This window comes from Rhinoraja longicauda, unplaced genomic scaffold (genome assembly GCF_053455715.1).
Source record: "Rhinoraja longicauda isolate Sanriku21f unplaced genomic scaffold, sRhiLon1.1 Scf000772, whole genome shotgun sequence".
Taxonomy (NCBI): domain Eukaryota; kingdom Metazoa; phylum Chordata; class Chondrichthyes; order Rajiformes; family Arhynchobatidae; genus Rhinoraja; species Rhinoraja longicauda.
In genome coordinates this window covers 26160-41883 of record NW_027601988.1, presented here as the reverse complement: position 1 = coordinate 41883, position 15724 = coordinate 26160, and the positions used below count along the sequence as shown (strand labels likewise).

Genomic DNA, 15724 nt, shown 5'->3' with positions numbered 1-15724 from the left:
TGGGGAAACAGCTTGCATGAGTCGCGTGTGTATTGATGCAGCCCTGCAGAGGGTGAAGCCGGCCGGCTGAACAAAGAGCATAAATACTGGACGGTGCATGTGTGCAGGCGCTGCAGCGGCTGGGGTGGAGAGCCGAGCGCTGGGAAGGTTTGGTGATGAGGCAGGAGGGGATTACACAGTGACCAGCGCCGTGCGTCCACTGAGCCGCTGCACTTCCCATCAGCAACAACAGGGAACATGATGCACGGAGCTCCCAGGAGTTGATGCATTAAACATACTCCAATCACATTGATTCACAACACAATTACTTTAATAACATGAGAATAACATGAACAGATTTAGCCGGGACAACGCGGGTGCTGGTCAATCGCCTCACACACAAATATTTTAAATACAACGCAGAATAATACAAATTAAAACACATTTCGGGTCTCAAACCTCCGTTAAATAAATTACATCAACCAACACAACCAACGATTCAATTTACAAACTCACCTTCTGCTTATACTTCGAACAACGCTTTAAATGTTCAGACTCCAGTGTCAGCATTTTACTAATCACCGCTTCAAGAAATCTCACAGGAATAAAGTGAAACCTGCAGGGACCAGCAGTTTGATCAAAGTAACCGGAGCAATGAGCCCACGGCACAGAACGGTTCTCCTGACTTGCGGCATCAATAAAAGTGGCTGATGTATCAATCACCATGTTGATGAACTCAGTGCGAGAACCAGACTGCATCACAACAGCACAGTCAGAATATCCCAGTGGGGGCAGTCTATCCCAGTCAGAAGATGCAGTCTGGAGAGGGTCGGACATGCGGCAATGATACCTGTCCCTGGTCCCCAATTCACACAAGGAGTGGGAATCACAGACCCATCCCTTATACCCCAGACTTCTCCACACAAAGTATCACCATAAAGAGGGAAATACAGCAAGTGCCAATATTGATACTGACTGGAAACATAAATAATTACTCAACGTAATTCAAAAGGAAATAATTGAAATAATATTAAATAAAATAATATAAAGAAAATGATAACACTGACAATTGGTGACCTTTTACTGTTCTACACAGGCTCTCAGGTGAACAGTGAAAGCTGCTGTGTCCTTAAAAACATTCCCATACACGGGGCACGTTTCAATGCAGGTGTGAGCTTTCTGCTGATTGAGATAAGAAAAGCTCTTCCCACAGACAGAACATGTGTACGGCCTCTCTCCGGTGTGGGTCCGCTGGTGTCGGTGGAGGCTCCCTGAGTGTACAAAGCTCTTCCCACAGACAGAACATGTGTACGGCCTCTCACCGGTGTGGGTCCGCTGGTGGTGGTGGAGGTGCGCTGCCTGTGCAAAGCCCTTCCCACAGACAGAACATGTGTGCGGCCTCTCTCCGGTGTGGGTCCGCTGGTGAAGGTGGAGGTGCCCTGCCTGTACAAAGCTCTTCCCACAGACAGAACATGTGTACGGCCTCTCTCCGGTGTGGGTCCGCTGGTGTTGGTGGAGGTTCCCTGCCAGTGCAAAGCCCTTCCCACAGACAGAACATGTGTACGGCCTTTCTCCGGTGTGGGTCCGCTGGTGTCGGTGGAGGTGCCCTGCCCATGCAAAGCCCTTCCCACAGACAGAACATGTGTACGGCCTCTCTCCGGTGTGGGTCCGCTGGTGTCGGTGGAGGTTCCCTGCCCGCGTGAAACACTTCCCACATTCTGCACATTCATGCCGTCTCTCCGTTATTCGTCCTGGAATATCACATGACTTCCCTATTGCCTTCCTTCCGTCAGATGGTGTGAACGGACTCTGCTCACGTTTACTTTGTGGATCAGTGTCCACTCTGGGGGAAGAAGGTTGACCAACTGGCGTTGGTCTGGAGGCTTCAGGATGCCTTCTTAAGTGCCTTGTAAGGTACTTCGCCGTGGTGAATGCTATAGTGCAGTGAGGGCAGGGATGACAGTCTCCTTGGGTTACGCCGTCTACCGCTGGAGAAGGAAACAGAAATGATCACTTTCAGCAAAAAATCCACGCTCTGATTTGGAAGACAGATTAGTAAATGCTTCAGTGTTAATGGAGCTGCTCGGAGATGTTAATTGAAATAATTTACAGGCGTGACTAGTGAAAGATTGTGGGGAGGAGGGAGTTATCAATCACCAGATGATTCTGTTAAAGACTCGAGGGGGATGGATTCTGTCTTTGATATCCCCCAAGGAACAAGGTACACGTCAGTAAGTTTTTAAGAATTCTTCTAACCCAGTGTGATAACTGGCTTGTTAAAATGGGCAAGTGAAAAGCAAAGTGCAGATGTCAAATAACATCATGAGCTGGGAGTTGCTGAGGACGACAGCAGGGCAAAGGGGCTGACTGCATCTTTGTAAATGCTCAGTGATTCAGCGTGAGTTGCTCCAAGGATGTTTTGAATATAATCAGTGCATCCACAAAGTTTTTGTGCTTCTGACACCTGAATGCGACATCATTCAGCACAATTCTCTGCACTTCACTATTCGGCAAATTTCTCATCCTTACTACAACTGCTGCTTTGTTTTTGATCATAGTTCTGACGTGCCACTTTAAACACCCGTAATTATTTTACAGTAAATTAGTTAAAGTTTGATTGTGTTGAACAATCCCTGTTCCAGGCGAACACTGGCCCTATCCCTGACCTCGATCTCCGTCACATTGACAAGTGCATCGGTACTACCTCCTGCACCCATCCAGAACTCATGGACTTCATTAACTTCACCACCAATTTCCATCCTGCACTCAAATTCACTTGGACCATCTTTGACACCACCCTCGCCTTTCTTGATCTCAGTCTCCATCACAGGCTGACATCTATTACAAACCCACTGACAGTCCACAACTACCTTGTCTACACTTCTTCCCACCCTGCTTCCTGCAAAGACTCCATCCCCTACTCCTAATTCCTCCGTCTACGACACATCAAGATGAGGGGTTCTCTACCAGGACATCTGACATGTCCTCATTATTTAGGGAATGGAGGTTCCCCTCTCCCATCATAGATGAGGACCTCGCTCGTGTTTCCTCGGTACCCCACAGCTCTGCCTTCCTCCCCTCTCCCTATTCGTAACAGAGACAGAGTCCCGCTAGTCCTTACCTTTTACCCCATCAGCCCTCGCATACAACACATAATCCTCCGACATTTTCGCCACCTCCAACGGTATCCCACCACTAGTCACGTCTTCCCATCTCCACCCCTTTCCGCCTTCCACAGAAACCGTTCCCTCCGCAACTCCCTGGTTAATTGGGCCCTTCCCACCCAAACCACCCCCTCCCCAGGTACCTTCCCCTGCAGGAGATGCAACATCTGCCCCAATACCTCCTCCTTCAAATCTGTCCAGGCACCCCAACAGTCCTTTCAGGTTGGGCAGAGGTTCACTTGCACCTCCTCCAACCTCATCTACTGTGTTCAAGATGTGGACTCTTATACATCGGCAAGACCAAACATCGTTTTGCTGAACACCTTCACGCAGTCCGCCTGAACCTACCTGATCTCCTGGTTGCTAAACACTTTAATTCTCCCACCCATTCCCACACTGACCTTTCTGTCCTAGGTCTCTGCCATTGTTAAACGCAAATTGGAGGAACTGCATCGCATATTTTGCTTGGGAAGCTTGCAGCCCAGTGGTATGAATATTGATTTCTCTAGCTTCAAGTAACCCCGGTATTCCCTTTCTCTCTAGCCGCTATTTAATTAAAAATGGCTGCCGTGTTGAACTGTATGAATATTTATAAACATCAAGAGAAAAATCATGACCATGGAATATAATTTTGCATTTAGTAATACCAAGCATGATGTAATGCAGAGTATGTTTAAAGGTAACGGTGCTGTTGTGCATGGAGTCAACTCCAAGAGAAGTGTTTTGAAGGATAAAAGTAACAGTCTATTATGTGAACTTATGAAGCATTTGTAACAAGGCAGATGAATTAAGACCATTGACATAGGTGCAGGAGTAAGCCATTCGGCCCTTCGAGCCAGCACCACCATTCAATGTGATCATGGCTAATCATCCACAATCAGTTCCCTGTTCCTGCCTTCTCCCCATAATCCTTCGATTCCGCTAGCCCCAAGAGCTCTATCTAACTCTCTTTTGAATGCAGCCAGTGAATTGGCCTCCACTGCCTTTTGAGGCAGTGAATTCCACAAATTCACAACTCTATGGGTGAAAATGTTTTTCCTCATCTCGGTTCTAAATGGTCTACCCCTTATTCTTAAACTGTGGTCCCTGGTTTTGGACTCCCCCAACATCATAGAAACATCTAAAATAGGTGGAGGCCATTTGGCCCTTCGAGCCATTTGGCCCTTCACAGTGCTCATGGCTGATCATCCACAATCATTAACCTGTACCTGCCTTCTCCCCATATTTCTGGATTCCACTAGCTACCGAACTCTTAAATTCATTCAGTGAATTGGCCTCCATTGCCTGCTGTGGCAGAGAATTCTACAAATTCACAACTCTCTGGGTGAAAAAGTTTCTTCTCACCTCAGTTTTAAATGGCCTCCCCTTTATTCTTAGAATGTGTCCCCTGGTTCTGGACTCCCCCAACATTGGGAACATTTTTCCTGCATCTGCCTTGTCCAGTCCCTTTATAATTTTATGTCTCTATAAGATCCCCTCTCATCATTCTAAACTCCAGTGAATATAACCATAGATTTTCCAATCTTTCCTCATATGACAGTCCCTCCATCCCAGGGATTAACCTCGTGAACCTACACTGCACTGCCTAAATAGCAAGGACGTCCTACCTCAAATTAGGAGACAAAAACGGCACACAATACTCCAAATGTGGTCTCACCAGGGCCCTATACAACTGCATAAAGACCTCTTTACTCTTATACTCAAATCCTGTTGTTATGAAGGCCAACATGCCATAAGCTTTCTTCACAGCCTGCTGTACCTGCACGCTTACTTTCAGTAACTGGTGTACAAGGATACCAAGGTCTCGTTGCAATTCCCCTTTACCTAATCTGACGCCATTGATATAATAATCTGCTTCCTTATTTTTGCCGCCAAAGTGGATAACCTCACAGTTATCTACATTATACTGCATCTGCCATGCATCTGCCCACTCACTCAACCTGTCCAATTCACCTAGCAACCTCCTAACATTATCTCACAGTTCCCACTGCCACCCAGCTTTGTGTCATCCGCAAACGTGCTAGTGTTACTTCTACTTCCATCATCCAAATCACTTATATTGTAAATAGTTGCGGCCCCAGCACTGAGCCTTGCGGCACTCCACTCTCCACTGCCTGCCATTCTGAAAAAGACCTGTTTATTCCTACTCTTTGCTTCCTGTCTGCCAACCAATTCTCTATCCATGTCCATACCTTACCCCCAATGCCATGTGATTTAATTTTGCTCACCAACCTCCCGTGTGGTACCTAATCAAACAACGGCTTTCTGAAAGTCTAGAAACACTACATCCACTTGCTCTCCTTCATCCATTTTACTTGTCACGTCCTCAAAAAATTCCAGATGATTAGTCAAGCAGGATTTCCCCTTCATAAATCCATGCTGACTTGGACCAATCCTTTTACCACTATCCAGATGTACCGTTATTACCTATTTAATAATTGACTCCAGCATCTTCCCCATCACCGATGCCAGGTTAACTGGTCTATAATTCCCCGTTTCCTCTCTCGCTCCTTTCTTGAAAAGTGGGATAACATTAGCTACCCTCCAATCCACAGGAACTGATCCTGAATATATTGAACATTGGAAATGAATCACTTATGCGTCCATGATTTCTAGAGCCACCTCCTTGAGTACCCTGGGATGCAGACCATCAGGCCCTGGGGATTTATCAGCCTTCAGTCCCATCAGTCTACCCAATCCTATTTCTCACCTAATGCAAATTTCTTTTAGTTCCTCTGACTCCCTTGATACTCTGTCCACTAGTGCATCTGGAAGATTGTTAGTGCATTCATTGGAGAAGACAGGTCCAAAGTACCTGTTCAAATCTTCCGCCATTTCCTTGTTACCCATAATCATTTCACCCGTTTCTGCCTTCAAGGGACCCACATTTGCCTTTACTAATATTTTTCTCTTAACATACCTAAAGAAGCTTTTACTATCCTTCTTTATATTCTTGTCCAGCTTCGCTTCCTACCTCATCTTTTCAGCCCGTATTGCCCTTTTTGCCGTCTTCTGTTGTCCTTTGAAAGTTGCCCACTCCTCTGGCTTCCCGCTGCTCTTTGCTATCTTATACATCTTTTCTTTTAGTTTTATTCCATCTCTAACTTCCCTTGCCAGCTACGGTTGCCTCCTACTCCCGTTAGAATCTATCTTCGCCTTTGGAATGAAATGATCCTGCATCTTCTGGATTATGCCCAGAAATTCCTGCCATTGCTGTTCCACCGTCATTCCTGCTAGGATCCCTTTCTATTTCACCTTGGCCAGCTCTTCTCTCATGCCTTCATAGTCCCCTTTGTTCAACGGCAACACCGACACTTCTGATTTAACCTTCTCCCGCTCAAATTGCATATTAAAACTAATTATATTACAGTCACTACCTCCAAGCGGTTCCTTTACCTTGAGTTCCCTTATTAAATCTGGTTCAATGGACAACACAAAATCCAGAATTGCCTTCTCCCTGGTAGGCTCCAATACAAGCTGTTCAAAGAATCCATCTTGGAGGCAATCTACAAACTCCCTTTCTTAGGGTCCTGTATCATACTGATTTTCCCAGTCTGCCTGCATATTGAAATCTCTTTAACCACCCTAGCATTACCTTTGTTACATGCCAATATTAACTCCTGATGCAACTTGCACCCTATATGCAGGCTACTGTACCTTTATTACTTGCCAATTTTAACTCCTGATGCAACTTGCACCCTATAACTATGCAAAAAGAAAAGAGATTTAATAAAGTATACAATGTAGAAAAGTAAATGCATGGTTTGTATCTAAACTGCACTTTACCAAATGCAAGACAAGGTTGAGTTGGCCGGACTAATATAATTTTACATGAGTGCAACTGTGATGAACAGATTTGGCTCAGGGAATCATGTGGTGGAATAAGAGAGAAGGTTAATCAAAAATGTCAAAGAAAGAGAGCATTTCACAAAAGGGAAATCAAATATTTGTGATGTCAAATTCAATCTTCATATAGAAAGGAAAAAATGCTGAATTCGTGGGAAAATGAATTTGAAACTGAAATGACTCTGGAAACGTTCAATCTAAGATGAATGCTGGTAATCCCAGCAAGTCAGAGAAGAATTATGGAAATAAAAACAGTGTTAGCATCTCACATTGAAATTCCAACAAAGGGTCTTCCTCCTCAAACATTATTTGTGTTTCTCTTTCCACAGATGATGCTGGATATCTTGTGCAACATGACAGAATTAACTGGTAGTTTTGCAATAAAGAATCCTTTGGGACTCCTTGTTTAAATGACAGGAACGTACATTGATCTTATGAGTGATGAAGTGAAAACAGAACATAGAGAATTATATTAAGCCATTTACTGATATATTAAGGTCAGATTGCTTAGATTAGGAGATTAGATGGAAAGTTATGACAGTTGGCAAATAGACATCTTCAAAGACATCTTAGAGCAAGGCACCTGCAATGTTTCCAAGATTATTGCTGACAAGAAGGTAGATGGCAAAATAACTCACAAAATGACATAGATACCCACAAAATGACATAGCAGGAAAAGTTAAAAGACAAGAAGATAAAGAAAGATTAACAATTCATTGTTCTTCCCACATTGTATCACAACAGTCTGATTAATATTTTTGGTAACGTTAGTTGGTCATACTGCACATAGCCCTACATTAATAATACACAAAGCAATACTCTTACATTCACATCCTTTATGATGCCCCCAGTTACCAGGAAAGTGCCTACATAAATTGGACATGAACCACACTTTCTTTAAACAGTCACTGTCAGTTTACCGGGGAATCAATGTCAGATTCCAATGTCTGACAAAATTCCAGAAGTTAACATCAAATGTTACGGAAAGTACCAGTGATTAATGTTAAAAGAAAAAAATTCTTCATGAGTGAACACAATTTTGTGCTCTTGAACCAAAGCCCGCATTGTTCCACCATTGCACTGGCTACCAATGCACCATGCCATCACTTCAATGCTCCTAATGAAATATGGTTGCTTTGAAGAAATAAATTGGTTCCTTTGGACATACACAGGTAATCGTCATTACGGAGCTCCTGTTCTTTTGTATAGATGATCCTCTCTTTATTTCGTAAATTATAAATTATTTTGTCTCTCTGTTTGGTCGTTTCCTCGCTTGTAGATCCCAAAACTGAAAAAAGAAAGCCAAAAATAACCTAATTACATTGTTTCAAGTCAGGTAAGTGGTTGAACTGTAAAATATGGAAGTTAGTTACATAATATGCAACATGTTCTATGAATTGAATTGAAATGACATAGTGGTAGTCAGATGGTCATTATATCATCTCCATCATTTACTGGAATGCACAGGAGTTACTCATTTTGAGTTTTACTTTTACAAACAGAATTACCTGTTGCTCTTTTGATTCTTTTCACCAACACTGTGCCTTCCTTCGTTTCCTCAGCGGCTCCTCCCAAATCTCTTTTGCCCTCCCCTGTAATGACCTGTAAAGAGACATTTTGGTGCAACCTGTGATTCATAAGGACACAAATAGATTGGCTCTACTTCTTCTCGATTATTTCTTCCATCGCATTATTAACTTGGAAACTCAAATAAGCTACTAATAAAAGCAGTAACTGCCTTGTGTGCAATATTTCAGTGAACTCTCGTCTTTCATACTCTACTCTAAAAGGAAGTTTGATATTGTCAGCAAATATGGGAAAATGTGGGAACAATTGTTCCTCTTTCAACAATAAAAACTTATTTGCGAATGTTAGCACCTGACTCCAACAGCAGTGACGAAGATTTGTATAAAAAGCAGTCATTTCTATCTTGTAGAAAATAAAATGCCAATGTAGAGCCACTCTGTTAATTCTCACATGTCTTTTATCCTGGGAATAATTTCTGTTCTTACCTTTACGACGGGCTTTCTTTTCGTATTCTTGCCTTTTGCATTCTTAAAAGGATGCCTAAAGATTCTGACTCCTTAGGAAAAAAAGTGCCACATCAGTGCTGCTTTGGAAAAGCACAGATTGTATCTCAATAATTTGGCAATTCTGGATATATCTAATGTTTTAGAGTTAAAAATGGAAGCAACATATCACAAAATTAAAAATTAGGAAAAGTAAATTTACATTTCATAAATAACACATTGGGAAAAACATTTCCAATTTAACAAGTATCCTACCACTCCAAAGATAAGAATAAAATCACCCTTGCACCAGATTCCATAGGCTAATGGCCAAATTGATTAGAATCAATTATAGTTGAAAAACTGCATTTAATGTGCAGTTTTGGTCTCCTAACCTGAGGAAATACGTTCTTGCCTTAGAGGGAGTACAGAGAAGGTTCACCAGATTGATCCCTGGGATGGCGGGACTTACATATGAGGAACGACTAGATAGACTGGGCTTGTACTCGCTGGAATTTAGAAGACTGAGGGGGGATCTTATAGAAACATATAAAATTCTTAAGGGGTTGGAGAGGCTAGATGCGGGAAGATTGTTCCCGATGTTGGGGGAGTCCACAACCAGGGGTCACAGCTTAAGGATAAGGGGGAAGTCTTTTAGGACCTAGATGAGAAAACATTTCTTCACACAGAGAGTGGTGAGTCTGTGGAATTCTCTGCCACAGAAGGTAGTTGAGGCCAGTTCATTGGCTATATTTAAGAGGGGGTTAGATGTGGCCCTTTTTGCTAAAGGGATCAGGGGGTATGGAGAGAAGGCAGGTACAGGCGACTGAGCTGAATGATCAGCCATGATCATATTGAATGGCGGTGCAGGCTCGAAGGGCCGAATGGCCTACTCCTGCACCTATTTTCTATGTTTCTATGTTTCTAATATTTCAAACAGATTTAAATTACGTTTTGCATTTTTTGTCAGAAGTTTAGGTGTCGAATCATCTGATTCGCTAGATTCGTAGACTTGGGTTTGACGCCTTCTCCTCCGATTAGTCATGAATTCTGGCTTTGGTACATCCAATCCTGTGAAAAATAAAAATGCTCATCATCTGTTATGGCCAACTTCAAGTATTTATCTTCACTGAACTTAACAGTGCAAATATCTGTGGAAATATCACTTTGCAATGTTATCATTATTTCCTCCAGAGTATTCATGCTATTATTCAATTGTCACGTCTATTTGACAAAGACAGCAAACAACCTTACAATTATTTTTCAGAGTTAAAGAAAAATCAACCAGCATGAAGAGTATGACGGATGAGAATGTGTATATTTCCAGGTCAGAAATCGCAATGACCACTCATCCCTGTAGTAAGTGAAATCAATCAGAATTCTTCTTTCCATTCCTCCAGGTTTAAAGTAATGGCTTATTCTAGCTGCCTGTACTCACAGTGACACTTTGTGCCATGGTTGAGTAAATGGATTGAATAATGAACAACTAGGGCAACCCACCTCTTCATTAATGGGAACATTGACCTTTGTCCAATTTCTGATTTCAGGACTGTGACAAGTTGCAACATCAAAAAGCATAACTGTGCCCCAATGTCTATGGGTTTGTGCTATCCATGGTCACCATCTTCTGAATTACATAAAGCTTTGGTATTGATTGTAAAGTTAGTTCAATTTGAAATCAATGATGGAATTTTTGAATGTTGGTAAGGAACCTCTCCTGGAGGAAATAGTCATTAAAAGCAAAACTGTACATATCCTGCTGCCAATAATCTGGGACTAATCACAAGTCTGCTGGGTGTACTCATTTCATCAAAAGTTATAAGACAAATCTTACGGTTTGACACACGTAACCTGCCTGATATATTATTATTAACTCCTGCCTGATATATCAATGCCTTGCAAAATCAATAAATTTGCAAGGCATTAATATATCAGGCAGGAGTTTCTCCCTTGGGACCTTTCAAATTTTCCAATGACCAGTGGGCACAGCGGTTAAGTTGCTGCCTTACAGCGAATGCAGCGCCGGAGACTCGGGTTCGATCCCGACTACAGGTGGTGTCTGTACGGAATTTGTACGTTCTCCCCGTGGGTTTTCCCCAAGATCTTCAGTTTCCTCCCACACTCCAAAGATGTACAGGTATGTAGGTTAACTGGCTTGGTAAATGTAAAAAGAAATTGTTCCTAGAAGTGTATAGGAAAGTGTTAATGCGAGGATCGCTTGTCGGCGCAGACCCAGTGGGCCGAAAGGGCCTGTTTCCGCACTGTATCTCAAAAACTCAAAAAAGTGTGTGTGCACATAAAAATGAGGGCAGGAACAGATACCGCAACATTTACTCTCAACATTATCTTTCAGACATTTGTTTATTAATTGAAAGAATGAGGGCATCACAGGCAGAGCTGGTATTTCTTGTTCTTTCTAAAGTGCCCCTTGTGTGACATGGTGCAGAATGTGGAGGTTGTGGTGCTCCCAAGCACCCATTGCCCTCAACCTTTATGATGTAGAGGCTGCAGGTTTGGGACATGTTGTTATAGAAGTCTTACCACAAAGACTCCAGTGCATTATGGAGATAGTAAACAGTGCATTTCAGGTTGGAGAAACCAGTGTACTTTGGAATGAAGAGTGCCAGGCTTCTTGAGTGTTGTGGATGATCTCTTCCAGGGATGTTGAGATATATTTCAATGTCCACATTGATATCCCTTGTTTATTGGCAATCCCTTGTTGTAGAGGATCACTACTCCCATTCCAGCTTTGTCAGTTTTGAGAGAACTGATTCTGTCGGTCTTTGAGTAAGCTAAAGATTCTGCTGCTGATGTCTATATGAGTGAATGGCTTATGAGGTTGGGATCATGATATTTTTGAGACTCTTTGATTTCCTGAAGAGGTCAAAAGGCCTTCCAGGTCGTCCTCCTCCATCTTGAACAGCCACATATCAAGGATTCCCACAAATTAATTATGCTGTTACATTTTCACAAAGGGCAGCCATAAAGCATTTTCTGCATTCTGCAAGATCTGGAGCCTTGATGCCACTTTGTTCATCTGGGAGAAATCAATGCCTATGGTTTACGTAATCCTGTCAATTAATTTGCAGAATTTTACAAAGAGAGCAGTTGGTTTATGTTTATTGTTGTCACGTGTTTGCAATACTGGGAAAAGCTTTAACCTGCATGCTATCCAATCAAATCACATAATACATCACAAGTAGAAAAGGTAGAGTGAAGGAAAAGATGGCAGACTGCAAAATATATTTCTCAGTATTGTCATGTAACAGTTCCAGAGAAAATGAACTAGGTTGGAGAATCGGGACTGTATCTAGCTTATCGAAGGACCATTCAGCAGTCTTAACTGTGGGGAACAGTGGCTGTTGTTTCAATGAGATTGGTCCACAAAGAATTGTCGGTAATCTTACGCCCAAGAATCATTTGAACTTTGGCACTATTGATGATGATTGGGGCATGTATTCTATCCTGAAGTCGAGAACTAGCTTTTCATCTTGTGACATTGAAGGGGATGTTGTTAATTTGACACTAAGTTACAAGGTACTCTTTCTCCTTCCTGTACTCTGTCTCCTCATTGTTCATGACCAGACAGCGGTGTCATCTGCAAACTTATAGATGCGTCATTAATGACACATTTGATTAAGCATCTACAAACTTGTGGAGCCTGTTGCAAGTAGTACCTGTCTCTGAGACATTAAGGAGAGCAGGAATTACTGTTGCACAGTGGACCAAACAGTTAGTTTCAGATTGGAGTCTGTATCTTCAATTACTCATTCCTTCACACAACAGAAATCACTGCCTGTGTTTTCCTCCAATGGGGTTTTCCAGACATATGGAAATATATTCCCATTTTCCAAGGCTCATTATGGAAATGTTTTGCAGGGGTGTGCTGTACTTGAGGGAGCAGTGACATGTTAAGAGAGGAACTTCAAGGATAAAACACAAAGTGTTGGAATAACTCAGTCTCTGGCATGCACAAGTGATGACACAGGTTTGTTTGATCCCGATCCCGTTCCCGATCCCCGATCCCAAGTAGCAGATCCTGATCCTGGTGGTGAGACTTCAGGCTTCAGTATCTCCTCCCTGATTGTAGCAGCAAGATGAGAGAACAGCCCGGATGAATGGGAACCTTGATGACTGATGCCGCCTTCTTGAGGTGGGTTCTCATGGTGGGGAGGTGTGTGCCTGTGATGGACTGGGTAGAGTCCACCACACCATGCAGCCTCTTGCATTCCTCTGCACTGGATTGCCTTAGCAGGCCATGATACAACCAGTCAGGATACTTTCTACAGTACATCTGCACAAGTTTGTTAAGAGTTCAGCTAGAGGTTATTGTTGCAGCACCACTCAACCAATTTCCCTCTCTCTCACATCCAGTTGCAAAGGAAGGCACAGAGAACCAGGTACTGGGCTGTACTGGTAATTTGGAGGGGATGATAGTGTTGAATGCCAAGCTGTAGTTGATGAATAGCTGCCTGACATGTATTCTCGGTGGTCTACAGCAGAGTGCAGAGCTAGTGAGATGGCATCTACTTTTGACCAGCTTTGACAGTTCACAAACTGAAGTGGATCCAAGTCATAGAACATAGAAAATAGATGCATGAGGAGGCCATTTGGCCCTTCGAGCCAGCACCGCCATTCATTGTGATCATGGCTGATCATCTACAATCAGTAACCTGTGCCTGCCTTCTCCCCATATCCCTTGATTCCACTATCCCCTAGAGCTCTGTCTAACATTTGTGAGGCAAGAGTGGATTTGCACCCTAGCCAACCTCTGTAGGCACTTTATTACCGTGAATCTGAGTGCTACCAGATGGAAGTCAGTGAGGTAGATCACAGTGGCCTTCTTAAACATGGGAACGATAGATCCAATGTTGGATCAGGTGGGAACCTTGAGCACAGATGCAAGAGGTTGAGGATATTCCTGAATTCTCAAAGTAGTTACTCGACACAGGTTTTTCGTACTCAGCCATGAACACTGTCTGGACTGGATGCTTGAAGTGAACTCACTTTCTTGAAGGAAAATCTGCCAATGACTTCAGAGACCGAGATCACAAGGAAGAGCCAACAGCAATTATGTTATCAAAGAACAGGAATGTTCAATATCCTCAGACATATTGTCAAAGTATACCTGTGGAGTGAAATGGTGAAAAGGAAGGATCTCACCAAGGACCTGGTCTCAGAAACCACAGATCTATTTAGTTTTCATGTGGGAAAAAACATTTCATGTCAGCATGCATCATTAGAAAAGGGCAAAAAGGGAAAAAAAAGTGGACAAAATTTTGTACAAACCAACAGCAAGCATGGCTTCATAATTCCGCTTCAAATTCTTATAACGGAGCTTCTCCCAGTCACTTATTTCTTCAAACTCTTCCTTGGAAAAATAGCCAGCAATGTCTTTGAACTTGTCAGCATCCTGGAAAAACAAACATTGTATCTGATTCACTTTGGTGCATAATCTGTAATCATCAGATATTAATTCCAAAACAGATTTGAAAATATCATTTAAAAAATTTAATACAGGACAATTCCAGGATAAAGAATCACAACTTAAAATTAAAGGGTAACTTCTTCAGGACAGAAATTAGATATTTCTTCACTCAGAATATAGTGAGTTTTTTTCTACGGTTGAAAGAAATCAGCTGTTAATTACATTCCAGCAAGATCAACACATTATTGATTCCAAGAAGTAATAAACCATATCACAGTAAGAGAGGAAACTGCATTTAGAGTGCAGGTCTGGCGTGATCTGCCTGAAAGGTCCAGACCCAAAATGTTGCCTGTCAAGATTCAAGATCGCAACTTCCAGCCAACAGACATCAGTGTCTACATTTCTGGCAATGAAGACAGTGACAATCATGGACTTCCCCCACACTGAAGTCAGGAGCAGCACACAGTGGCTCCTGCAAAAACACTATTGTAAAAAAAAAAAAATTGCCCGAGATAATAATCAGCAAGCCAGGCAGCATCTGTGGAGGTAGAAACGGAGTGAATATTTCAGGTTAATATTCTTTCCTCCCAGCTGGGGAAAGTTGCCAGATGGAGACAGACAACTAGAAGGATGAGGGAGATGGTCTGAATGGCCTCCCAGATCAATATTAATGTCAGTGATCCACTTCACAGCCCAGGGAGCTCATCCACTCCTCATTGACACCAATTCCTGGGGTAGTGATGATCTGAGGAGCAGCAGCATTTTCCCCGTTCCCAGGCTCCCGAGGGGACATTTATCCGGCATCTTCTGCTCACTCTCCATGTCAAAGCTCCCTGGAGTCTCACCTCTGAGCCCTGCATCCCAGACATGGTCTCGTCTCCTTCAGCAGCACCTCGGTCTCCCTTCCTGAGCTCAGCCACTCACTTCACACCTCACCTCGACTAAATCTCACCTCGGCAACACCCCACCTCGACGAAACCCCACCTCGACGAAACCCCACCTCGACTAAACCCACCTTCACTAAACCCCACCTCGGCTAAACCTGACACCTCGACTAAATCCTCGCCTTGACTAAACTTTACCTCACTAAACGTCGCCCCTCAACTAAACACACCTCACTACTATATTTCACCTCACACCTAAACCCCTCACCTCCACTAAACCTCACACCTCACGACTAATCTTCTTCTCACTCTTAAACCTCGCCTCGACTAAACCTCACCTCGACTAAACTTTTGCCTCGACTAAACTTTAACTCAAACCTCACTAAACCCTACCTCACTAAACCGCCTTGGCTA

General features: G+C 43.0%; 1 protein-coding gene across 1 annotated transcript; it reads right to left on the bottom strand.

Moving 5' to 3' along the window:
- Positions 1 to 877: 877 nt before the first annotated feature.
- Positions 878 to 1857, bottom strand: LOC144591264 (uncharacterized; the record flags this gene model as incomplete). Its single annotated transcript, XM_078395532.1, has 1 exon — positions 878 to 1857. A coding segment is annotated over one exon (798 nt), but the record flags the coding sequence as incomplete, so codon positions are not given.
- Between the last annotated feature and the right edge of the window lie 13867 nt (positions 1858 to 15724).